Source organism: Triturus cristatus, chromosome 5_2, assembly GCF_964204655.1.
Source record: "Triturus cristatus chromosome 5_2, aTriCri1.1, whole genome shotgun sequence".
NCBI classification, from domain to species: Eukaryota; Metazoa; Chordata; class Amphibia; order Caudata; family Salamandridae; genus Triturus; species Triturus cristatus.
In genome coordinates, this window is record NC_140588.1 from 903025544 (window position 1) to 903051713 (window position 26170).

The window sequence follows — 26170 nt, forward strand, 5'->3', positions numbered from 1 at the left end:
AATCCACTCTGATACTGTACTCTACAACACTTTCCGATACTCTACAACAGTCAAGTCCACTATACCACACACTATACCACTCTACAACTCTTTACTCCATTTAATACTACACCACTCCACTCCATTCCACACCACTGTACTCTAGAACACCCTACTTCACTGTTACGCCACTCCACTAACTACACTACCCTCTACTCCACAACACAACACTTTACCCTACTCTATGGCACTATACAACACTCCACTGTACACTGCCCCACTATACCACACTGTACTCCACTCTTTTCAGCTCGAATCTACCACACTCTGTCCCACTATACAACAATGTACGCCACTCTATACTCCTATGCTACCTATACAACCATCCATTCCAATCTGTACCCCTACACCCCAGTCTACAACACTCTACGACACTTTCCAACACTCTACAAAACACAACTCCTCTGAACTGTACAAAGACACCACTCCAATTGACAACAATTTATTAGACTCTACACTATGCCTGTCAACTCTAGTCACTCCACGCCTCTGTACTATATAAGCCACTAAGCTTTATAACAATTTTCTCCACTATATACTATGCCACTCCACTCCACTTTACTCCACTCCAGTCTACCCTGATACTCCACTCTACCCCACTCCACTGTACCCTGCTCCACTGTACAAAATTCCACTCTGGGCCATTCCACTGTACACCACTCCACTATATTTTATTCCACTTTATGCCACTCCACTTAACCACATTCCACTATATTCCACTATCCAATACTTAACTCTACGACAATATACTTAAGGACAATGTCCCACAAAAAACATTTAAAATTCAATGAAAAAAACAAAAGTTAAGGACTTTATTTATTCTTTCTTTGCAAACCAAACTTAAAATACACAAACGTTAGAAATTCTTAAATTATGGTTATACCTTAAATGTATAATTTACACACCACCTTTAAATTAATATACCTTTTTATTTAATTTTTATCTACAAACAAATGATAAAGTACACAAAAATTTACATTTACCACTCCAGGCACAGTATTGCAGCTTTGAATTGGTGAAATACCAACCACTCCAACCTGAAATGAGTAAAAGGAACCCCTGACACAGTGTTTCGCTCTACTAAGAGCTCTTCAGAGACGTATAGCTTTGTCCAGACCCAAGGGAGCACCCAGTATCAGTGAAAACAATACCCTTTCAGGCATAGAGTGACGCAAAAAAGATGCAGAGAACGCTGGGTAGTTCTCAAGTTTAGGTGGAGAGCAGCTCCTGTATAGAGCACTGTGCCTGGAGTGGTAATTGGCTTTTGTCATTTTACAGCTCGGCATGGACAGCACTGTGCTAGTCCTATACTTAAAGACTTTGCTGTAGAAATGGCAAAAGACTTTGTCCCTTTCTATCTCGGCGTGAATGGCACTGTGCTAATCCTATGCTTAAAGACTTTGATAGAAAAGCAAACATTTGAGGTGAGCAGACCTAGAGTGTCGCTGGTGTTGAGCGCACTATACAGGAGCTGTTATATATATATTTTATCTACTGGCGGTCGCCAGTAGATAGTTATAGTTACAACCTAGTTTCCATAGGAAATCTCAAAATTCTATTTTGAATAACTTTGGCGCTGGTTGACGAATCCTCGCGAAATTTTCAAAACTAATGGGGCGCTCCGTTCAGCTCCTACCCTGAAAGTCTTGGGGTGATTCGTCAAGCGGGCGCCGAGAAAAAGGGGGGGTCCCAAAACGCGATTTCCCCATGCATTTTTCCATAGGACCTTTAGACGCAGCTACAGCCCGAACGGCTGAACAGAATTACGTGGAATTTGGCAGAGAGGTAGCCATAAGGTCAAGGAAGTGCCTTTTGCAGGTCTGGTGTAAATCTGTTCAGTATTTCCAGAGAAAATAGCATTTAAAAGCATATCAATATCTATACGCGAGCGCAATTCTGATTGGTTGTTAGATGTCGGTAAACATTCAGATCGGTCGAAACCAGGAAGTTTCGGCCACCATTTTGTCTCTCGCAGTCTGAGGGGGTGAAAAACAAAGGTGGAGAACGTGAAAAGGGGGCAGAGTGGACAGTTCCTGACCCCCTAGCCTTGGTCAGGGGTCACAGAAGGACCCCCAAGGGAGAAAAAAACCAATTTTTTTTTTAAATCGCGAGGTGCGCGCACCCTGCGCGCACTGTGAACTGTGGGCTCGGTGCGCGAAGCGCAAAGAGCGCGCACGGTGCGCGAAGCGAACCGTGCTCGCACGGTGCGCGCACGGTGTAAAACCTGAAAAAAAATAAAAAAATAAAAACATAACTTAGCATGTAAAAAAACGTACAAATTCACTGAAAAAAACCATAGGTTTCACACACGTTATAGTTACGAATTCGCATTTAAAAAACCTTGCAAATTCACTTAAAAAACCATAGGTTTCACACGTTATAGTTAGCTGGACATTTCACTCGTAAAAAACCAATGAAATTCCCCAGTGATATTGTTACTGCAGGCAACTATAACTCACGCGACCGCAATCCTCTGCTGATGACGTCAGATATTACATCACTGATGACATATGTGTCTTTCTGAAAAATAAATATTTGTAATATATGTATAGCTAAAGATTAATGGAAGAAGACATGGGTAAATAAGTGTCTAAATACAGTGATGTAATATCTGACGTCATCAGCAGAGGATTGCGGTCGCGTGAGTTATAGTTGCCTGCAGTAACTATAACGGGGGAATTTCATTGGTTTTTTACGAGTGAAATGTCCAGCTAACTATAACATGTGTGAAACCTATGGTTTTTTCAGTGAATTTGCAAGGTTTTTTAAATGCTAATTCGTTACTATAACGTGTGTGAAACCTATGGTTTTTTCAGTGAATATATATATACACACACTACCACTAGGTAGTTCTAGTTAGGAATGATTTTCCATAGAAAGAGCGGTTTTGGTTTGTGAATACCTTTGGCCCAGTTTGATGAATCTTCAAAAAATGTTCCCCCCTAAAAAGTTCATCCACCTCAGATCCTTCCTGCAAAGTTTTGGGGTGATCCGTCAAGCGCGGGGCGGGAAAAAAGGAGGTCCTAAAACACAATATCCCCATGCATTTTCCATAGACGTTTTTAGACAAGGCTACAGCAAAAACTGCTTAACGGAATTACACCAAATTCTGCAGGAGACTATCTTCATCCGCAGATACTGCTTTTTGTGATTTGGTGTGAATCCGTTCAGTAGTTTTTGAGAAATTTAGGGTAAAAAAGAATGGTATATTTAGGCAGTTGGGACGAGAGGCCCAGATTAAAAATTGAGCGTTCTGATTGGCCCAGGGGGCTTTATTTCCCTTGGGCCAGCTCACTCCCATAGGAGTGAGCACTCTGATTGGCTGCCAGCACTTCGGTGAGCCCACTCCCGGGGCCAAACATATTGTGTATGGGGAGGGGGGATGTACAGCCCTCCTCCCCGAGCCTCAAGAGGCCCCAGGGAGCCCACCCCTGGGGCTGAAGGTACTGTGTATAGGGATGGGGGACAGGCTTTGGGTAGCCTACCTTCTACGGGGTCAGCTCATATGCTATTTACCGGGGAGCCCAGCCCAGAATATAGCGGTTTCCCTGTCCACAGCAGCGCTGGCAAGGAAACCTGTGATTTCCCTCGCTTGACAGCAGCATTTTCAAAAGTCCTGTTAAGCGGTAACAAACACCAAGTCTGCTTCCAGCAGGCAGGAGCTTAAAAAATGCTCACGCCCACTGGGAGCAGACTTTTGATCTGTGTCCCTGCATGAACTGAAACGGGCAGGGAAATAGGTCAAAAGATTACTCCAGTCCGGAGAGAGTGGTATTAGGTGCTCTCCCTCCGGGCGGGAGCAATGCCGGCTCCGGCTGCATGCAGGGAGCAGGCTGGAACTTGGGGCCCTGGTGCTTCCCCCGTGTTCCCCAACGAATGTATGGTGGGTGCCCTGGATGGACACCAGGGCCTACACCTTTAAAGTGTGAGGGCCTTGGGATATGGCAACCTTGGGGCTGAAATCAGCCCGGGGATGGGGGCACATGCCCGAATCACCCCTGATAATAACACCGGACTCCAGAGAAATTGTCATGCTGAGACGATTCTGTCTAATAAGTCAAGGCTACTTACAATACTAAATTAATAGTAAGTAGAATATTTGCCCTCATGGAAACCTTTTCTGCAGTACTAAAAAATTTGTGTGGACATAATGAAATTTAATGAACACAAGTCAACTATCAACTGCACGTAGAGTTACTCTTCAAAACAAAGATTTATAACATGTTCAATACTGCTACACACCTATGGTGCATTTGGAGCACATGCATTTTGTAAACACTTAGATCGATGCACTCGACACAGGCTATACAAAATTAGGTAGAAAAGTAATGTGGTAGTTACCCGCACTATGTAAAATATACAATAAACTTATACACTCATTGAATGATGTCATCAGTGTTTTCAATAATTATGTCTATTGAGATGTAATGAGTAATGTCATAAATGAGGTCGTAGAACATGTCATGAGTGATATATGTGAGGTCATAAGCAGTGTATGGCAGGCCGTAAATTATAGTTAGCACTGCTTACTATAACTGGTGAATTTATTTTTTTTCATTCAAAACTTTAATGTTGTTACTGACAAATTCACCTAACTATAAACATTCCTTTAACCTTTGTTTTTTTCAGTGAATATCTATCTATCCATATATATTATCTACTGGCTGTCGCCAGTAGATAGTTATAGTTAGGACCGTGTTTCCATAGGAAATCCGCAACATTCTATTTGGAATAACTTTGGCGCCGGTTGACGAATCCTCGCAAAATTTTCAAAATAGGTGGGGCGCTCCGCTCCGCTCCTACCCTGAAAGTCTCGGGGGGATTCGTCAAGCGGGGGCTGAGAAAAAAGGGGGGTCCCACAACGCGTTTTCCCCATGCAATTTTCCATAGGGACCTTTAGTCCAAGGTACAGCCCGAACGGCTGAACAGAATTATTTGAAATTTGGCAGAGAGGTAGTCCTCAGCTCAGGGAAGTGCCTTTTGCAGGTCTGGTGTCAATCTGTTCAGTAGTTCCTGAGAAAATCAAAAGTAAAATCATATATATATGTGAGCGGAGCCTAACCACACATCTCATCCTGAGATCTGATTGGCTGTCAGCACTTCATCCAAGAAGTGTTGGCAGCCATCTTGGGACCAATATACATGATAGTACCTCATTAAAAAGCATTGCAGTTAATAGAAGGTTTTAAGACTTTAGTTACATTATAAATCATTTGTTGATGGTACCATACTCATTTTAGGAATTGTGGTATGTTCTAAGGTGATTCCACCATGTGAAAAAGCCTGCTGCTGGGATATCATGATTGAGAGAAAAATATGATCTCATGCTTTTACCCACAGAGGTTTGGAAGGTGATCTATAAGCTAAACTGAGAGCTTATTTTCTGTAAATTCACATTATCTTTCTCAGTCATGTGAGAATGAAGTCTGACATTCTCAGTAAAACATGTACATCCAACAAGGGCAGAGACTGTCAGTTGATTCCTTTGTGTTCTACTGCAGCTTCCCAGAGTGTTCCACAGAACAACTAGAGCGCTAACACTCCTACTTATGATAAACGTATGGCACACCTGAAGCCATCTTGCTTGGAATAAAGTGGTAACTCTTAAAACATTTAATTTAAAAAGGAACAAAATGAGGGGGTTCATTTTTCCATTACAAGTATGATTAGTGCTGCAGAAAGAAAAACTAGGGCACATTTTGACTTCTGAAATCCTCTTTTATTTCATTAAAAAATCCTGACATGCAGACTGAAACATGAACTTTCAATACCAGCAGCAGTTTTCCCTGGTGAGCAGTAGCTTTACTACAGTGATCTAATGAGCAAAAAGAGTGCTAACATTCTGAATTTATGGCAAATGTGTGACACATCTGAATGCCTTCTTGATGGAATCAAAGTAAAAAACTGAAAGTATTTCCTACTGAGGAGACTGCAGTAAATGAGGAAATTAGGAAACTTCATAACAAATAAGTCTCCCAAGATGGCCACCAGAGACAAAAGAGCCCAAATGTAGCCCAAATATCACCCAGATGTAGCCCAAGTATAGCCCAATGACAGAATGTCCCAGAGTGTTCTTAAAAACAACTAGAGCGCTTACTGTCTTCATTATGACAAAAGTATGGCACACCTGAAGCCATCTTGATTGGAATAAACTGGTAACACTTAAAACATTTAATTTAAAAAGGAACACAATGAGGGGGTTCATTATGCGATAGAAATTATGATTAATGCTGAAGAAAGAAAATGAGGGCACATTTTGAGTGACTTCTCAAATCCTCTTCTATTTCATTAAAAAATTCTGACATGCAGACTGAAACATGTACTTTTAATACCAGGAGCAGACTTCCATGGTGAACAGTAGTTTTACTACAGTGATCTAATGAGCAACTAGAGTGCTAACTTTCAGAATTTATGGCAAATGTGTGACATATCTGAATACCTTTATGATGGAATCAAAGTAAAAAACTGAAAGCATTTCCTACTGAGGAGACTGCAGGACATGAGGAAATTAGGAAACTTCATAACAAATAAATCTCCCAAGATGGCCACCGGAGACAAAAGAGCCCAAATGTAGCCCAAAATCACCCAGATGTAGCCCAAATATAGCCCAATGACAGAAGTGTGCAAAACACTTATTATTTTGTGTTTTTGCAGTGTTATATAGTGCAGACTTGTCAGGTATTGGAGTGCTTTACATGAGCATTGGTTACATCACACAAGAACAAATTCATTTTGGTTGTAGACATAGGGAGACTAAGTGATTTGACCAAAATCACAGAATGTCTAGCTGAAGCAGAAACTCCAACCTGGTTCCCCAGTTGCAAAGTCTGCAGTTCTGGAAGTAACACCACATCCTCTCCCCTAAGTGCAACATTTAATCAAGTGGTCAACTGGATAAAAAAACATAAAGATAACAAATAATTTAAAAGTGCTTTGTCGCTATTTGAAAACTCAGAAAATATGTCCTTATTTTAGTCTTTTAGAGCACTAACCATAATTTTGATGCCAATAAGACCCTCTCATATATCTAATTTCTAAAGGAAATGCTCTAGGTATTACAGTTTTGATTACAACAAGATGACGTCAGGCGTTCCACACTTTTGTAATAAATATAGAATGTTAGCAATCTAGTTGTTCATTAGGATACTGTTGAGAGGCAGAGGCCAGGGGCACGAACTCTGAAAATTGAAGGCAGGGAGGAGGGGGCAAAGGCAACAATTTAACCACACTGAGCAGGCAGGAAGGGCCGTGACAGCACAACAGACTATGGAGGGCAGTGGAAAGGGGGGCAGGGGCAACAAACCAACAATACAGGACTTGCAGGAGAGGCTGTGGCAATGTAATAGACCATCGTGGGCAGAAGGAAGAGGCAATGGTAGTACAACCATACATGCCAACAGACCCGATTCAGCCAGGAAACGTCCAATGTTTTTAAGCTCAAATGGGCTTTATTTGATCTGTCTCCCGTCTACAATCTCCTCTTTTTCAATGTAACTCAAAGGGGAAAATCAATACCACAGTTTTTTTTCAAAATCTCCCTCTTACCAAGTTCAAAATGTTTGCAAGTATGGTACATTGGATCATGGAAGGAAATGGGGTAGGGACATGGACTTGGAAAACAGAGGACAGGAGGGACATGGAGAGGTGCACCAAACTGACCCTGCAGGGCAGGCATCAGGGTTTGCAGCAGCACAATACACCACATAGGGCATGCGGGACGGGAGTGCAGCACAACAATCCATAGAAAGCAAGAGGGAGGGGACAGGACCATGCACATGGACAACAGAGAACAGAGGGGCAAGAGGCAATGGTAGCTAGCTGACCATAATGGACAGACAGGAGAGAAAGCTGCAGCATAACAGACCATAAAGGGCAGGAGGGACGGATCAGGGGCATTACAATGGAACAGACAAGCCAGGAGGGAGGGAGTAGGGGTCTGCACATGTAAACAGAGGGCCGGGGGCAAGGGGGCAGGAGCAGCAAGATAGCCATGGAGGTCAGGCAGGATGGGCACTAGAAACAAGACACACCATGAAGAGCAACAGTGAGACTGTGATGGCATACACACAGACCATGGAGGGAAGGTGGGAGGGGGTCAGGGGCAGCTAGCTGACCACACAGGGAAGGTGGGAGGGGCCATGGCAGCACAGAAGACCATGCATGGCAAGTGGGAGGGTTAGTGGCAGCACAATGGCTATGATGGGCAAGAAGGAGGGTGCAGGGGCATGCACAAAGGACGATGGAGGATAGAAGGGAGGGTCAGGACCTGTGCACAGACAAGAAAGTTCAGGGGAAGGGGCCTCACAACAGACCGCACGGGGCAGGCAGGAGGAGCAGTTGCAGCACAACAGACCAGGGAGGGCAGAAGGGTGTGGCAGTGCAATGGACCATGTAGGACAGGAGGAAGAGGATAGGGGCATGGCATGTGGACAGGCAGGGTGGAGGTGGCAGGGACAGGTTACAGTCATCTGACAATGCTAGGCAGGTGGGTGGGGAGTGGCAGCTCAACAGAACACTCAGGAGTGGCAGGTCCATGGAACATGGTGGGCAAAAAGGATGGAGCAGGGGCATGCACAAAGACATCGGAGGGCAGGGGGAAGGAGAATAGGGGCAGCAAGCTAAGCACAGAGTTTAAGCAGGAGGTCAATGATGGGGCATAGAATTGGGCAAGGGAGGGCAGGAGGAGGGGACTGGTACATCATACTAAATTGAGGGCAGTGGCAGCAAATCAGACCATGCATGGCAGGAGGGAGGAGGCTAGTCCATGGATTCACACAACAGAGGATAGGGAGGAGGGGGATGGGGCAGCAAGCTAACTGTTCAGAGAAGGCGGGTATTAGGAACTCTATTGTTTTTAAAACGTGTGTCTGTGCGAACTACTTAAAATATGAACAAGTATGCAGCATAATCTCACTTTTATTCAGGAAGAAGAGGACGTTTGTGACTGTGACTCCGGGCTCACTTGGCAGAAACACCCCCTGACCCTCCACCCCCTATCGCAAAATGTAATGCCCGTGAAAAGGGTAGGTGAACACAGTGTTATATAGAACATAGTCCTGAGAGCACGATTGAAAATGAAAACTAGATATAGTGTATGGTATAAACTATGCACCAAAAAGTGTGATATAAGATGAACCGGGCGTGAAATATAATATGCAATACATTGTGCGCAATGACAGATTCATTGGAGAGCGCGAGATAGCACAGGCACTAGCGCGTGCTATGCGATGTGCGCCTTGGAGTGTAATATGCACAGGGCAGTGTTGTGTAACCTAACTAGTCTCTAAAGTTGTAATATAAAATATGTGCTGGGGAGTGTAACGTTGCATATGCACTGTGACAAAGATATGGATCCCAGATTGTAATATGTATGGCATAGCACTGTGCGTTATAACATAGGCATCGAGGAAGGCACGTTAGATGGGGCAATATAACCCTTGCGAAGACAAGTCTGGCATGACATATTCACGGGGTGGTGTTACAGTGCACATGGGCTAGAGAGTGTCATAGCATATGCACTAGCTGGTGGAATACAACACAGAGGTGTGTGGCACTCGGCAGGCAATGGTGGGTGTAACACTGCATTGGGCTCTGCCAGGAGCGCGCTGTGACTCTCAAGTGATGTTCGTCCCCTTTCCAGAGAGTAAAATAAAAAGTATTACACATCCGGCAGTGGATGTGTGTTTTATTAACTGTGAGGGGGGTTTCTTACATAGTTTTGGTCGAATTTTTGTCGAATCCCCTTTGAATGGCTTGGTGTGCATGTGTATTAAATGTGCCCGTCAATAGCTACCCATGTTTGTATAAATAAACGACAAGGGTGTCTACCGGGATTAGGCACGGTAGGGCATCAGACATGTCAGAGCTTCACTAGTGGTGTAAATACATTCCACGTGGATTCATTGTATGCATAGTCGCCTTTTAATGAATATCACTCAAATCGTCATGGTGATAGGTACGTACGGTTTGTCCAGCATGTCCTAGGTGTGTCTATAAATATATATTTTTTAAAAATAATAAAAAACAGTGGCCGGCCCTGGGGATTGGGGTCAAAAAAATATAATTAGGAGACAGGCCCTGGGGGATGGGGTCATCAGGGCCAATAAATTAGAATAAGAAGGGGAACCACGCAGCCCCCCTTCTTAAAAAATTAAAATAAATAAAAGACTGGCATCGTGCCAGAGGCCACGCCCCCTCCTTGCAGCACTCTGCAAACGCGCCCCCTGGCGAGTTGTAAGTTGGGGAATTAATTCCTCTTCAATGCTGAGGGTCCCCGAGGGCCAACTAGCCCAACAGGCATCTCCAGTATGCGCCAGGGAGCTGCGCTGCAGACAGGTGTTCTGAGGCCAAGCCCCTTTTTACACCTCTCTGCAACGCAGCTCTGTGGCGCTTACTGGAGGTACCTAGTGGTCTAGTTCGACCCTAGGGACCCTTAGGATTCAAGGGGACTTAATCTCTCAACTTAGAACAGCCACAGGGCGCGTTTACACAGTGGTGAAGGGAGGGGACGGGGCCTGAGGTGACGTGTGCAAACACGCACTATGGCACGTTTTAAATTGGGGATATAATTTCCCTTCAATGCTGAGGGCCCCTGGGGGCTAACTAGCCCACCAAGTGCTTCCAGTAAGCGCCACTGAGCTGCATTGCAGAGAGATGGTCCAGGCTGTGCCACTTTTTACACCTCTCTGCAACGCAGCTCTGTGGCACTTACTGGAGGTACCTAGTGGGCTAGTTGGACCCTAGGGACCCTCAGGATTCAAATGAACTTAATCTCCCAACTAAAAACGGACACAGGGCGTGTTTACACAGTGGTGAAGGGAGGGGACGGGGCCTGAGTTAAAGTGTGCAAAAACGCCCTGTGGCCTGTTTTAAGAGGTAGTTTTAATCCCCCTGCCCTATTATATACTTGGGGATTACAGAGGAGGTCATGCTAATCACAGGGGGACCCCAACGCATAATGTTCCCTAGTGTATGTAGGTGTTTTCACTGTATTCTAAGTGTCTTTTAACATAGCACTGGCTCTAGGACTGGTTAGTCAGACTCAGTTACCACCAGTATCCGTCTGAAAAACTTGAGGGTACAGGATGATTTTGCAACAAGGATTCTTTCTGCTCTTCTTTTTGTTCTTTCTGCACGTTATCCTTCTTCCTGCACTTTTCTTCGTCTTTGAGGACTTCTGTTGCTTCTTTCTGCATTTCTTTTTTTCTTTCTGTGCATTTTTCCTTCTTTCTTCACATGTCCTATCTCTGTAGGCATAGTTAGAAATTAGCATTTAAAAAACCTTTGAAATTCACAGAAAAAAACATAGGTTTCAGGCACGTTATAGTTAGGAATTAGCATTTAAAAAACCTCAGAAATTCACTGAAAAAACCATAGGTTTCAGGGGTGTTCTAGTTAGCTGGACTTTTCACTTGTACAAAACCATTGAAATTCCCCCGTTATAGTTAGTTCAGCTAACTATAACTCGCGCGCCCGCAATGCACTGCTGATGACGTCACATATTACATCACTCATGACATGGTCAGTGACATCACTCATGACATCACTCATGACATCTCAAATGACATCACTGATGACATCATCCTTGTGATAGAGTGGCAGACCTCCTCTCACCCTAATATAACCTTTGATACACACATTCAAAAATAGAGACTACAATTTTCAAAACAATGGACATACCAATACCAGTTACAACACCCTCTTCAGTAATTCTAAGATCCACATACATATCCACTCATTCACCAACAGTCCTATACAGTCACTCATATATGTACTCACTCATCATATGTACTCATACACCTATACATCCTGTTACACAATGCCACTCATCCATAGAGTTACTCACACACATAGTCACTCATGCTAATAAAGAATCAAACATACATTTACTTGCATATACAGTTATACACACACCACCACACTTACTTCTACGGAAACTTACACATACTTAGTCTTTTAAACAATCACTTATAGAAACACATACTTATTCATACAGGAACTCTTTCAATCTCTCACTCTCACATATACTCACTTATATACACCAATAGTCACATATACTAGTTTAAAACATATGTAGTTACTCATAAAGACACTATTGAGACAGTCATTCACTCACTAACACACCCATACACACACTCATCCACCCATACAGTCCTGCACACATGCTGTCTTCAACACATACAAACAGTGAGTCACTCATTCATGCACCTATGCACTACATAATACCCCCCACCGAACCATGCAGACACTCAGACTGATACTCAAAAACCAACTAATAACCTATATAGACACCCATGTAGCTACTCACCAACCCATGCAGCCACTTATACACAAAGTGAGAGACTGATACAGATATTTACATATTTAAACATTACTCACTATGCCATGTATTCACTATGATACACTTAATCAGTCAGTTACACAATCAATTTTTCAAAAACAAATCATCCATTTAGACACTTATATACCCATTTATTCTTCCATCGACCTTGAGATATACATATATAAAACATATTTAATTTTCAGAAAAACAGACATTCACTGGATGATGTCATCAGTGATGTCATCAGTGATGTCATTTGAGATGTCATCAGTGATGTCATGAGTGATGTCACTGACCATGTCATGAGTGATGTAATATGTGACGTCATCAGCAGTGCATTGCGGGCGCGCGAGTTATAGTTAGCTGAACTAACTATAACGGGGGAATTTCAATGGTTTTGTACAAGTGAAAAGTCCAGCTAACTATAACACCCCTGAAACCTATGTTTTTTTCAGTGAATTTCTGAGGTTTTTAAAATGCTAATTCCTAACTATAACGTGCCTGAAACCTATGGTTTTTTCTGTGAATATATATATATATATATATATATATATATATATATATATATATATATTCGCAAAAAAACAAAGGGTAAGTATAACTACAACTTGTGTGAGTAAAACATCAACCGAAATATAACATCCCTGTGACCGTTGTTTTTTTTCTGTGACTTTTTGTTTCTTTTTAACGTAAGGTAATGCATTACTACAACCACCACCAGCACAACCCATGGCTGTGCGCGGCAGGGGTTAGCCGCAGGGCCTGGACTGAGGCCAAGCACTGCTGTGGGGGTTTGTTGTTTGACTGGATTTTTTCCCATTGTGTTTCAGATCCATGGGTCTCCCGTGGGAACCCGCAGAATCCACAGGAACCTGCAGATCCTGGATTTAGGCCCCCAAAAAACATTGCCCAAGAGAGGTCACTGAGGGGCCCCTCATTGTGTCCTATGGGGTTAGGATAGCTGTATCCTGACCCCTAATGAGTTTAGACACTTTACTTTTCGCTGCCCAGGTCCAATTGACAAACAAAATGGCTTGCTGTAAGTTTCATTACAGGTTGCAGCCAGCCAATCAGGGCCTTGCTTGTCCCTAGGGTCTGCAGAGCACCCGCAAGTGGAGCCGCGAAGGATCCGCGTCCCTAAATATCTCTAAATTTGTTTCTGTAATAACCCCTAAACTGCTGAACACATTTACCCCAAATCATAAAAAGCACAATTTGCGGACCAAAATCTAGCTTTCTGCCAAATTTGGCGTAATTCCCTTCAGCGGTTCAGGCTCCTTATGGACATTGAATGGACAAAAATGTTTTTGGGACTCCCCTTTTTTCTCAGCCCCTACTTTACGAATCACCATGAAATTTTTCAAACAGCAGCTAAAGTAACTTGTACACTACCTTTAAAAATTTCTTGAAGATTCATCAAACGGCACCAAAGTTATTGGCAAAACAAAAAAAGTTTTGTCAATGGGACAAGCTGGTATTAACCATACATACATATATATATATATATATATATATATATATATATATATATATATATATATATATATATATATATATATATATATATATATATATATATATATATATATATATATATATAAATAAAAGTAGGTCATAGTTGCTGCACTAACCTGCTGAAAAGCAACACAATGACTAAAATCAGGTGAAGAGTCCAGACAGGTGTGTCAGAAAAAGTACCCAGTTTTTTGCCTCCATATATTTCAGTTTTATCCTTATTTTGTTAAACGTTACCTGCAGTGAGATGGGAGCAGGGACATGAGGCCAATTCCAGTAAAATTTGATTACTATGTACATATGAAAATACTTTGGAGGCCTCAATAACCAAATGACGTTCATAATCACTTATTGTTTCTATTTAGTGCTTTATATAAGTCACTTTGCATTTTTAAGGACAGAGAGGGAAAAAGAAACTTTTCAGGACCATACAATTTGGTCAAGTGGAATTATTCTGTATATGTATGTAAGTATGTGTGTGTGTGTGTGGGTGTGTGTGTGTGTGTGTGTATATATGTGTATATATATATATATATATATATATATATATTAATTTAAAACAGCAAGCAAATAAAAGAACTGAAATGGATTCTCAAGTTAAGATCACAAGAATTATCAAACATCATATTTGGACAAACTAAAAGCGTCTATTAAATAATGTCACCCAGAAAAACTGCTTTCACAGGCTTATCATTTGACCATTGTTATGTTTACTAGGTGTTCTAGATGGACTGAAAAAAATTAAAAAGAAATTTAAGCCATCAAGTCTCTGCAAAAGCCTGGATGCTGACTGTGTTGATGGTGGCTTTGAGGTCTGCTATAGGAGTAACTGGGATGACCGCGCTGAAGAGGAAGGTCATGGTGGTTTAGAGACAGATGCCGTATGTTCCGATTCAAGTGACTCAGAGGTTGGTTTCACTTAATAAGAATATTGTCATGTCAATCAAAATTGATCTATTTTGAAAAAGAGAGTGACATAAAAAGGCACATGTGCTTATTTATTACATTTAATCTATAAATACACATTTGGATATAGAGTATGTAAAATGGGAGAAGCAGAAGAGTTTGTATGAAGTCTTTTGAGAAAATCTTGTCGCTTTTCCTAAATACTCAAAACTAATTATGGTCGCAAATAATCAAGATCCTATCATGAGATTTGATGATGATCTCTTGCATCAAAGAGCTTTTGTTTTTGTTTTTAGAAATGTGTCTGCTACTTTGCAACTAATGTAACTCTTTTGTATACAACGATTTACGGAATTCCATTCGCAGTATTAGGTATGAAGGAAAGAATAGAAAGAAGTACTGTTGCATGTCTAAACTTCTGGCATCTCATAAACCCTCATTCAGTTTTGAATTTCCTTTGTCAGTTCACAATATAAGAGGCTAACAGTACTTACAATGAGATACAAACCTATGCTGATTAATTTCCTTGCAGAGTGTTCATACAGCACGCCGGTTAGCTTCCCTTTGTGGCTTACTCTCTATAACAGGATATCACAAAAAGTTCCTTAAATTCATTTTTATACTACTGTGTAAAGCAAAAGTTTATAATGCCTCCCCCTTCCTCCTCTTATTGAAAAAATTATCAGGGTGTTCCCCCAGAATTCCAAACTTATTTGCACATAATTCAATGCAATTGGCAACTCAGTCTGAACATATTTACCATTTTACGCGTTGCAGTTACTTGGAGTTACCCCTTTGATTGGCTAAATGCTGGTGGCAGCCGGGACTCCTTGAAAATGTAAAAATATCTACAGTGTGATTCTTTCTCAAAAATGCAAACGAATACCCTCCGACTTTGCCACCTACTTCCAGCCAGGGCATAAGCAAAAAAATACATTCCAGAAGGCCCATCCCAGAGTGGCTCACTGCCAATCTGCGTGTTTGTCTCTGTTCCTTAGCAGCAGAATACATACTCTTGTCCAAAGGCTGTATCCACCCCGCCTCCCCCCAGAGATTACTTCAGCCACCCAGGGTGCTTTCTTTTCCAGCTTGAAGACCACTGGTCTAAAGATATTCTCCAACAAAAAACAATACCTACTATTTTATGTGTTACGAGTTATATATTTGATAGGAACTGTATAGGCTAATACTAAATGTAGTCATATTATAAGCCAAGATGGGTCCATCAATCAACCTGCTAAGATTTAGTGTCTCTCTTTATTTTTCATACAGTGTTAATTGATGCCCAATCTACTTTAATTAGGAACAAGATGGTATACGTTAACATCCTCGCTTAATCTCTTTATTTATCATATTATGAACAAAGAGAAACAAGATTATTCTTTCTGGAATTTTCTTCGGTTGAAGAGTCGTGACACAGGATAGTCTTTCTGAGGTTGTGTGTCTTCCATCTAACTTTAAATGATGAGCCCCCTCCCTATCACAATTTGCAAGTGACTGCCATTGTAACACTGTATAACATTTCCTCTGGATTGGTTATGCTGTTTCCTCTTAGCCTCAGTGGGTTTTACCATTACAGCATGTTATCTTTGAAACTGCAGTAAGATCTAGTAATCCCAGAGCATTGTCTGTTTCTTTTCTGTAAACCTTCATGTTCATATGATGTAGATGACATATAAGATTTAATGTTATTCTTCCAAACGGGTTCCCATCTACATTAAAATCCTGAAAATTGTGGGTAAATTACTATTGAGAACTTTTTTTTTATTATGGTGCATTGTACAGGCACATATTACATCATGTCGGTCTCTCAGAACAGTAGCAGTACAATGTCAAATACAGCAGTTTGATCCGTAGCAGACGGGGAAAAAAGTCCGCCCGCTGTGGTGGTGTAAGGAAGACCTCTAAAGGTAATTGAGGAAAAAATGCACGCTCTGAATGCAACTCATATGTTGGATTCGATGTTTAGTGAACAATCAGCTTCAATAACAATGCGCTGTATCATCTAACTATGTCTTCCCAATTATGGCGCTGCAAGTTGTAGTGTGGGGGTGTTTGTCTCATGCCTCGCTACAATTTCGGATGTCATTGAACTGAGGAAGAGGTGTCATGAGTTTGTTGAGTAGAATTTGTTGCTAATAATAAATAATTTCAAAGGGGCTGCCAAATATCCTTGGACCTGGAGGATGGAAACTGGAGAGTGGCGTATAACTCACCGATGGTGTCACAGTAGGCCAGGCTCGCGAGCCAATCTTTAACAGTGGGGGTTTGTCTGTCACCCAAATGAAGGGCAATCTCCTGTCTGAAGAGCATGGGGGCCATTTCCATGTACCGGCAGATGCGTTTCCGGAAGGTCCTATACATAACACAGCAGGGCCATAAGGGAAGCTGGGTTGATGTCTGTCTCCACCATTTGAGCCAGTCAGGAAAAGATCTCCATCTAGTAGAGGGTAATATGCCAATATAGTCCAGGTCATGTGTAAGCAATTTGCTTCCATGTCATGGCGTTTGGAGCACTCTTGAGACCTGGTGTGATCAAATCTGTAAAGGTCGACTGGAGTAACGTAAGCATGACGTAAAAATTTAAAATAGATACGTTTATGGCGATGGTTAGGAGAGATAGAGTGGATTAGTAAACAGCAAGTGGACCACATTTTGTCTGTCAAGCGACAGCCTGGGTCACTTTCCCAACGGGTGCGGAGTTTTGAATCGAAGGTGAGCAGTAAGGCCAAGCATGCATGATATAGTTTGGACACTAAACTAGTGCCACCGTCTATCAGCAGTGTGAGTGGTGTGAATTCCTTGGGTGCTAACAGGTAAGGCGGGAGCTGTGCGCGGAGTGCGCTATGAATGCATTGCTACACAAAATAGTCAATGACCTTGCAGTGGCAATGTGGCTGTCTTTAGAGTGGGAGAGTGCATGCCCATCGAGGGATAGATCGCCAAATATGTGGATGCCATAGTGTGCTAGGGTACGTTTGACCAAGGTCTCACAGGTGACAGGGAGCCACGGGTTGTTGGCAATGGTCAGGGAGGGGAAAATAATGATGTGGCTTTACGCATATGTTTGGGTTTGCACCAAGCCCAGCATGTGGTGGATAAGGGTTGTATATCCTTAGTGTCTAAAGGGAGACCTTTGGTAAGAGAAAAGCTAATGGCACTGGTGCAGACTGGTGAATCTTCAGTCTGGTGTATGGGAGCCTGGCATCCTTATGGAACCAATTTTGAGCATATTGGCACTGTGCTACAAGAGGTGGAAATGTGATCCCCAAAACCTCCCTCCCTTCTCATATGAGAGACGAGTTTCAATAATAACCCTCGAAATGTAAGGAAGAAAAAATTGGTTAGGGGAAGTGGGATGTTCTGAAAGAAATATAAAAAAACGGGGAAGGACCACCATTTTGATAACTGCAATACTTTCGGATATGGATAGCGGGAGGCAGATCCAGCATTCCACCTGTGTGGTCAATGTGTTGATTGCGGGACCATAGTTCAATCGGATTACCTGTTCTTTATTTCTGTGTAAATGATCGCCTAGTTACTTAACCGAGCCATCGCACCAGGTTAGGGGGAAGTCGCATTGAAACGGGGAAGTAGTGTCAGTCAGTGGGAAGAGCTCGGACTTGGACCATTTGATCAGAAGCCCAGAGTGTCCCCCTCACGAAGGAGCGGGTCTAGGTTCTCTTCCAGGTGGCGGATAAACAGCAGAATGTCATCTGCATACAGAGAAGCAAGCACCGGGCCCGGGTGGATCTGTAGGCTGCAGTGCATATGGTCCTGTTGCAAGAAATGGACAAGAGGATCCACTGCTTAAATGAATAGTAAGGGATAAAGGGCACCCTGCCATGTGCTCTGGGTAATGGCATGGATAAGGAGGAGTTAATTCTGAGAGTGAAGGAGACTGATCAAGGGTGAGAATCCTTGAGGGACACCTAGTTTACGCAAAGAGGCATGTAGGAATGGCCATTCTAATGAGTTGAACGCCTTCTCTGCATCAAGGAGGGCCACAGTAGCCGGCACCTCCGGGGAAATCCTGTTGAGGACTGAAAACACTGTGCGTAGGTTTAAGGAGGTAGATCGATGTGTTGCAAACCCAGATTGTGCAGGGGATATTATTTCTCCGTAAGTAGTACAAGTCATTTAGAAAGCACCTTGGCAAGGATTTTATCGAAATTTAAAAGTGACAGTGGACGGTAAGATTCGCAATATGGAGGATCTTTGCCTGGTTTGAGGAGTAAGGTTATGACCGCTTTCCTTAGTGCCCAAGGAGTATCCCTGTGTTGATGGATTCTGTGTAAATGGCCAGCAACTGTGGCAGTAGGATGTGTTTGAAACGTTTATAGAAGTCCCCAGTGAAACCGTCCAGACCGGGGGCTTTGGAGCCATCCAGGGAGTCAATTGCCTGAACAACTTCATCACTGGTGAGGGATTCACTGAGGAATTGTTTTTGTGCTTTGGTAAGCCACACTATAGCTACCTCATCGAGGTAGGCGGCCTGGGCTGATAAGTCTGTGTGCAACGCAGTAATATAGAAAGTGTCCCTGGGGGGTGGAGGCAAGGAAGCAGTCTAGCTAATGTGCACAACGGACGTTCACCCTCCCCATACTTGCGCGTCCTGGTATATTTCTAGAGGAGCAAAACCTTGTGGTCCGCCAGGTCACGGTACTTTGCAAGGAGTGATGTGCGTTTAAGAATATGCGTGTCAGGGTGCAGTTGTTATCTAAGTTGAGCTCAGCAAGAGCTTTCTCCACATGTGCCAGTTCCCTATGGAGCTCCTGCAATACTCCAGATTGTTGTGAGGTGCAAATACCTCTGATCTAGGCTTTAAATGGGTGGTCACAGAGCCCTTGTTAAGTCCGAAATAGTCTAGTACCGAGTCTTGCAAGGTGGAGCAAAATAGCACATCTTATAGGGCTGGTGTGGGGAACGCCAAGGACGCTTGCGATTACCCCCGGAGGGGAAATGACAGGTGGAGAGGACCGGGTGTTAGAATAAAAATGTCTTAGCTGTGTTTATATATTGTGCTGCATAAGTTAGCATTCGCGGCACCATTTTATGTTTGGCTGCCATTTTGAGTCATGATCAAAACTAATTCTCTCTCTGCCTTTGAGAGAAGCAGCCTTAGTAATTTTTGTTTCCTTCAAGGTTGTGCCTTGCTGTAGTAATGAATACACTGTTCTTATTAGCGCATACCTTTCCCTCTAGATAAAGGCCTGCTCTCACTAGTCCAGCGATGGGCGCAGGCCGAATGACCTTGGCATAGAGATAGTGTGTGCCCGGTCCCAGGATCGAAACTTATCCTTCTGTACCTCCTTTGTGTAGCTGCCTCCGTCTGGGAATTTCCAGTCTGGACGTTTTCTTCGTTGGTTCTGAATCGTACATAATGTATCACCATGTTTTCTGATGTCAGTCTTCTCTGCAGCACCCCAAGCGACTGGGCAGACGGTGCTCCGCTCGAGTGTTACTGAATAAACATATACTTGTTTTGTATTCTCTACTGTCTGACCGACTCTTCATTTGTATGGAAGGCTGAGAGGTGGTCGTGAGTGACCCAGGTGGCCCTAATCAGGTCACTTCCTTTACTGGGCATGGTCAGAGAGGGTGCATAGTAGGTGGTGGACCGATTCCAGCCAGGGATACAGTGAGGCAGAAAAAGAGCAATAGTCAATACGGGTCCATGTATCGTGAGGGGCAGAGTAGTAGGTGAATGCCAGGGAGAAGGGACCCTTCAGACACCTGGGGTCCCGGAGGGTAAAAGTATTACAGATATTACTTAGGATTAGGAATGAGCATGAGCTGCCATTTGGAGAGCTAGCTGTTTTGTCACAGGATCCATCCATGAGGAGATTGGTCGCCTTCAAATATGAGGTGGCCAAAGTACAGTTTTGCATTTTGTGTGTGGAGCGTCTAAAAAAAGTCAGGGGAGTCGACGTTTGGCGCGTATACATTAGCCAATAATACAGAGTTACCTGTCAGTGTTCCAGTCACTAAGGCGTACCGTCCTTGTTCTTCAAGCACAGTTGTCACCATGCGTAAGGAGACACTTTTATGGATCAAAATGCAGATCCTTCTAAAATAGATACTGTAAAAGGAGAAATACTGGTGAGACCCCCAGTGAGAGGTGAAAGTGTGGGATCAACCAGATGCTAGGTGGGTCTCTTGTAAGAATGCAATTTTGGTGCTGTGTAGTGTGAGGTATCGCAAAACTTGCTTACCCTTGCTGGGGTTGTTAAGACCTCTAAGGTTCCATGACAGCAGTGTGCATTCTAAATTGTGCGAGTCATGTGCGTGTGCAGGTCACATCTGCGAGTGCATAAAAGACAATGGGCCCGTGCATACTTGTGACGGATATCTCAGTCTACCTGGGAAAACAGCAGCATTGAACATAAACATTATCTCAAATCCCGCCCTCCCACACCAGGCAATCTGAAGGCCAGCAAATGCTCAAAGAACTACCCAACAACTAAAAGAAGAGGAAACATAATCATTACTGTGTATACCACTGGGGGTGGCATGGGAAGTTTTGCTGATCAAAAGTTAACATGGTGTGAAATGGGTCCGTAAGGTAACAACAAATGGCTCTGGGATCATTTTGTCAGGTCGTCAAGGGTTAATCAAGCATATCACAGATGGTTAGAAGGCAAAGGGCCTGCAAGCGCTGTCAGGGGAGAGCCTACCTAAGCCTAAAAGGAAAGCTTCCACAGTGACATTGGACTGTGGGTCCGGACGGTACCTTTTGGGAGTAGAGCGTCTCGTTGGCGTGCGATCTTTAGAGTACTGTGTGCCAAAGTCCTGGGCGGCTGACGATGTATCGAAGAATCTGGGCCTCCTGTCCCACGTCCACCCTGAGGATCCAGCATGCCGTACTGGAGGCCCAGCTTCCGAAGCCAGGTTTTGACATCGGTGAACTTGCAGCGGGCGTCCTGCACCACCTAAGTGAAAATGGGAAACGGGGAGATCTCAGCGCCTTGCCAGCGCAACAGGCCGTTTCGCCGTGCTTGTCTGAGGGCCACTTCACAATCTCGAAAAATGAGAAATCTGGTGATGATTGGCTTGGGGAAGAAGGCCCATGTTGGGACATGACCCCAGGGAGTGGTGTGCCCACTCCCCCACATAGGTGGTCGTGAAGTGTTGTCTGCCCAGGGAATCCGATAGTAGCCACTCCACAAAGAGATCCATGCATCCGATGTCGGTGGCTGCCAAAACCCTAAGATGCGAAGGTTATTACGGCGCCCCCTGGCCTCTAGATCCTCATTCTTAATGGCCACCACTTTTAGCAGTTTCTCTAGTTTCTCAAGGCGCTTAGTAGTTTAAGACGCCCCGTCTTCTAGGTCAGAAACCCTCTCCTCCGCCGCATCCAGCCGGTTGGTTTGTCTTTACATATGTTCTGTCAGGGTGCCAAGGCGTCTGGCCAGGGCATCGAATTTGCCATCAATGGCACGGAAGCAGTCTCTCCGCTCTGCCATTATGGCGTCTGTCCTAGACAGGTGTTTGGGGTCCGAGCCCCCTGCAGCGCCTGGTCCATCATGGACACAGGTTCCAGAATGTCTCATTGTCAAGGTTTGTCAAATACGAGCTCCTGCTGCTTGGGATCGCTGCAAACCACAATTGATGTGAGAGCGTGAGGAGGGGTGTTGTGATGTACGGTGCCAGGGGTGGGTGCACCTATCCTCGAAGCCTGGGTTGCGGAGCTTGAAAGATGTATCCCCCTGTCCCCCTGGTTAGCCCGTGGGCCGGAGCGACCAGAGATGACGGACAGACCAATGTCAATGCAACGTGGGGGGAATCACTGGGCCAGCGCAGGGCCCGCAGAGCCAGGTTGACAGCAGATAAGTTGTAGTTAAAATTCCTCAATGGTGTCCCCAGGGGTCTGGGCACTGCACCCCCCGGGAGGGAGTTTGGCGCACGAAGGTGAACACAGGCCACCAGGAGGTGCTGCCTCACAATGTGGGGCGAGGCAAGCACACAGCGCTCCGCACCCCACAGAGGTTGACTAGGCCTCAGCCCCACACTGGAACCAATTATGCGGGGGCGGGGGGCAAGCTAGGAATAGGGGGCTCCAACAGAGGGCAGTAGCAAGACAGCGGCTGGCCCCCCAGAGCGCCGCGCACCCCAAAAGCTGCCACAATAGACTCCAGGGATCAGGCTCTCCACCGCAGTCTCATCTGTAACGCGTGGACAAATATGGGCAGGGGGTTGAGGCCCATTAGGCCGCAGCAGAGAAAGGTGCTGGGAGGCTCCTCGTGCCCATCCCGGCAGCAGTCGTCTGCGGTGCGAGGGCCAGGATCCATGCACCTAGGCCCCCGCTTGGATCCAGCCACCAGTGGGAAGGAGATGGCCCCGGCCGAGTGGCCTGCCCGCGACCGGAAAGGCCCACCTGGCGAGAGCAGAAATCTGCTCCTGTGCCCCGGATGGACGCAGGTGAGGGCCCGGAAGCAGTCCAGCAGTCGTGTCGCATGGGCTTGTATGTAAGGAGAAGAAACCCGCAATCCGGCGGGTCTCGCGGGCCCGAACCTCAGGCTCGCCCACGGTCCCGGTCACCACGGGGCCTCCGAGGTTAGGCCGGAAAAGCACACTCACTCACCGTGCCCATTGCTATGAGCCCTCCACTCTGCTCCAACGGCCATCAGCACAGCACAAGGGTGTCTTGATTTTTACTGCTGGGAGTGGATCGTGCAGGATAGAATTAAGGGCCCATTTCTTTATTTCCCCCAAAAGAGGTTGCTGGAACTTACTTCAGTTGTGCGCGGCCATATTGGTCGGCAGCCAGGCCACGCCCCCAACTACCATTGAGAATTCATCTGGATTTTTCTAAATCTGTAAAAACAAAAACAATATGAATACAGCAACACTGGGATGTGCTGTTACAGTTCTGATAACATCAGATGATAGATATGGTGACTAATTCTGTGATATCTTTAAGACTGATTTTGTTTGAGAAGTTGTAATAAAACTATTTTCAAGAAATAAGCCAAATTATGTCATGAGCTACTCCCTCCCCAGAGCTGCAGGGGTCTGATTTCTAACTGGACCTAGTTGAATACACCTGCACAAATTAGAAGTCCAGTTGGACTACAACCCGCACTCAGCCCACTGAGCCATACTGTGCGTGTAGTGTCCCATCTAAATGAGTGCAGGGACACACAGTAACTCCAAACCCTCTGTTGTAAATGACTACCACTCACAAGATAGCATTAAGAAACAAGGGATAAGGCTTTAAAATGTTTATTTTCCAAAACGATAGTCTAGCGCATAAAAGCTGAATGGTAACCACACATGATCCGAAATTAAATGCAGCAAATTGTGACTTGGCCAGCGAATATAATATGAGCAGGCCTAACGAGGTTAGTATGTTCCCAGCATCCCAACACCATATTGCTACTCCTAAGCACTATTTTAAAATTTAGCAGAAGCAGAAAAAAGAAACCTTATAAGTAACGTTTCTTAATGTGCATACCTTCCTTAGTGAGAAATAACTGTATAGCTATTCTCCGTCACAGACTTTTCCCAGGAATGATAAACAATTCCGGGTTAAAGGTCACTCTAGGAACCATGGAGCAACCCCTGATTGGGGCTGGTTTGCAGCAGATCGGCTTGACCTCTGGCCTAACAGTACTGTCATGAAGCCTTTCCACACTATGGCCAAATATAGGGGTTTTTATAGCACCTAATCACCAGTTTGATCTCATGTTTATAAGTTGACGACACTAAATTCCCAATAGGACGAAATAAGAATGGCAATGAATGCGTCATTTTGATTCATATATTAACATTCTAGCATGTGCTGTAAGCATCAATGATAATATGGCAGTGACCAGAATATAAACAACAAAAATATATCTGACTGTCTAGGAGGCAGATACAATACTTCTTTCTGCGCATGTCAAAAACTTCGACCACTTTAATAGAAAGAGATAAGAGTTTGCAAGTCCGCATGCGACAACATTGAAAAAAATTAAAACCGACCTGTGCCACTTCTTCTGTCAAAAATCACCGAATCAACTTAGTTTGTGGTGCTGTGCTGTACAGGGGAGTGGGGATACATTAATTCAGTCAGCTATTCTTGCTTTATGTTCCATTTTGACTGTTTGTACTAAAACATGCACAGCTCAGATACGAAAATGTATTTAACGGAGTCGTTTAATTTTTCAGGAAAGCAGCAATACGAGTAACCACATGCCTGGGTCTCATCTGTGGTCTGCAGTGACAGAAATGCTGTGTGACGAATGGAAGCATGGCAGCTGGACAGCAACAATCTCCAATTTACAGGTAAAGTATATTTAGTTATTTATGTGGTACATTTCGCACCAGGATGCCAAATGTCTTGTGTATATTGTGGCTTGATAACATTAGGTATATTATGTGGTGGAGTTTGAGGGGTAATGGGTGTTGGATGGCAGCAGGTCAAAAGAGTTGGGAGCCAACCTGATTCTGTGTTTTCCTTAAGTTGAGGAACCGTAGATCATTCCTTTGTGAAGTCAAATCTTCATGTTTAAATATGCCTCTGCCCTGATTTTCTCTCTTGAATATAGTGCTGCGATGAACAGTTCTCCACCGCCTGAGCTGAGAGAGCATGCCCTGCGAGCACATCCTCATGCCCTTTACCCATACAACAATGTGCTCCTCAAAGAAGAGGCAGAGAATGAACGAACGTTTCACAGCCTTGTTGAAAAAAAGATGACTTCCATCTTGTCAGTCATTGACTTACTAATTTGGGAGGGGTTGGCTACCTACTTAATAAACCCAGTCTGGTTAGGCCAAAACACATTTGTTTAAGAATCTCAGCTCGACCCCTTTTAGGGCTGGTACATTAAGCAAGCAATTTCCCAAGAAATGTGTTTCATGTTCAAGCAGGAACAACCATACTAAAGTCACGAAAAGTGTGGCTTTAATATGGTTAAGGGAAACCAGAGATTCGTTTTTTCTTGTTTTGAGACAAACATTTGCCTAGAAAAAATAATTCACCATTGAATAGCAGTTCACAGTTGAGCAAGACATAGTAGCCATTTCAAAGTGACTGCAGTGGAGCAGGGGTTTGATCTACCAAGTGGGTCATCCCAGACAAATATTTTAACTTAGTACTTAGTCCCCGAGACAGCCGTCAAAATTCTTCGGTGGGGAAGGTCTATGGACGAGGCCAGTGAGGCTACCTTGAAGTCAGAAATATTATCTTTGAGCTCCCACTGAAGCCATTGGTTTTGACACCAAAAGCCCCAAGCAAGAAAAGGCTGAATTTCAAGCCTACACAGGTCGTTTCATTGCTGGGATTAATTTGCCCCCTTGCACCGGTTCAGAGTTTTACCTTCAGACTTAGTATTTTTGGTTCTCAAAATGCTCCTGTGGCGAAACGCTTCAAGTTGTAGTTGGGAAGAGCTCCATGAGGCCAGA

At 44.1% G+C, this 26170-nt stretch overlaps 1 protein-coding gene across 1 annotated transcript in view; it reads left to right on the plus strand.

The window, feature by feature from the left end:
• LOC146829392 (uncharacterized) overlaps positions 1-26170 on the plus strand; it is a 434028-nt gene that overhangs the window by 143280 nt on the left and 264578 nt on the right. Inside the window, exons 8-9 of the mRNA XM_085608055.1 lie at positions 14594-14784; positions 24935-25051. Coding sequence (XP_085464181.1) covers positions 14594-14784; positions 24935-25051 — 308 coding nt within the window. The remainder of the gene's footprint in view (positions 1-14593; positions 14785-24934; positions 25052-26170) is intronic.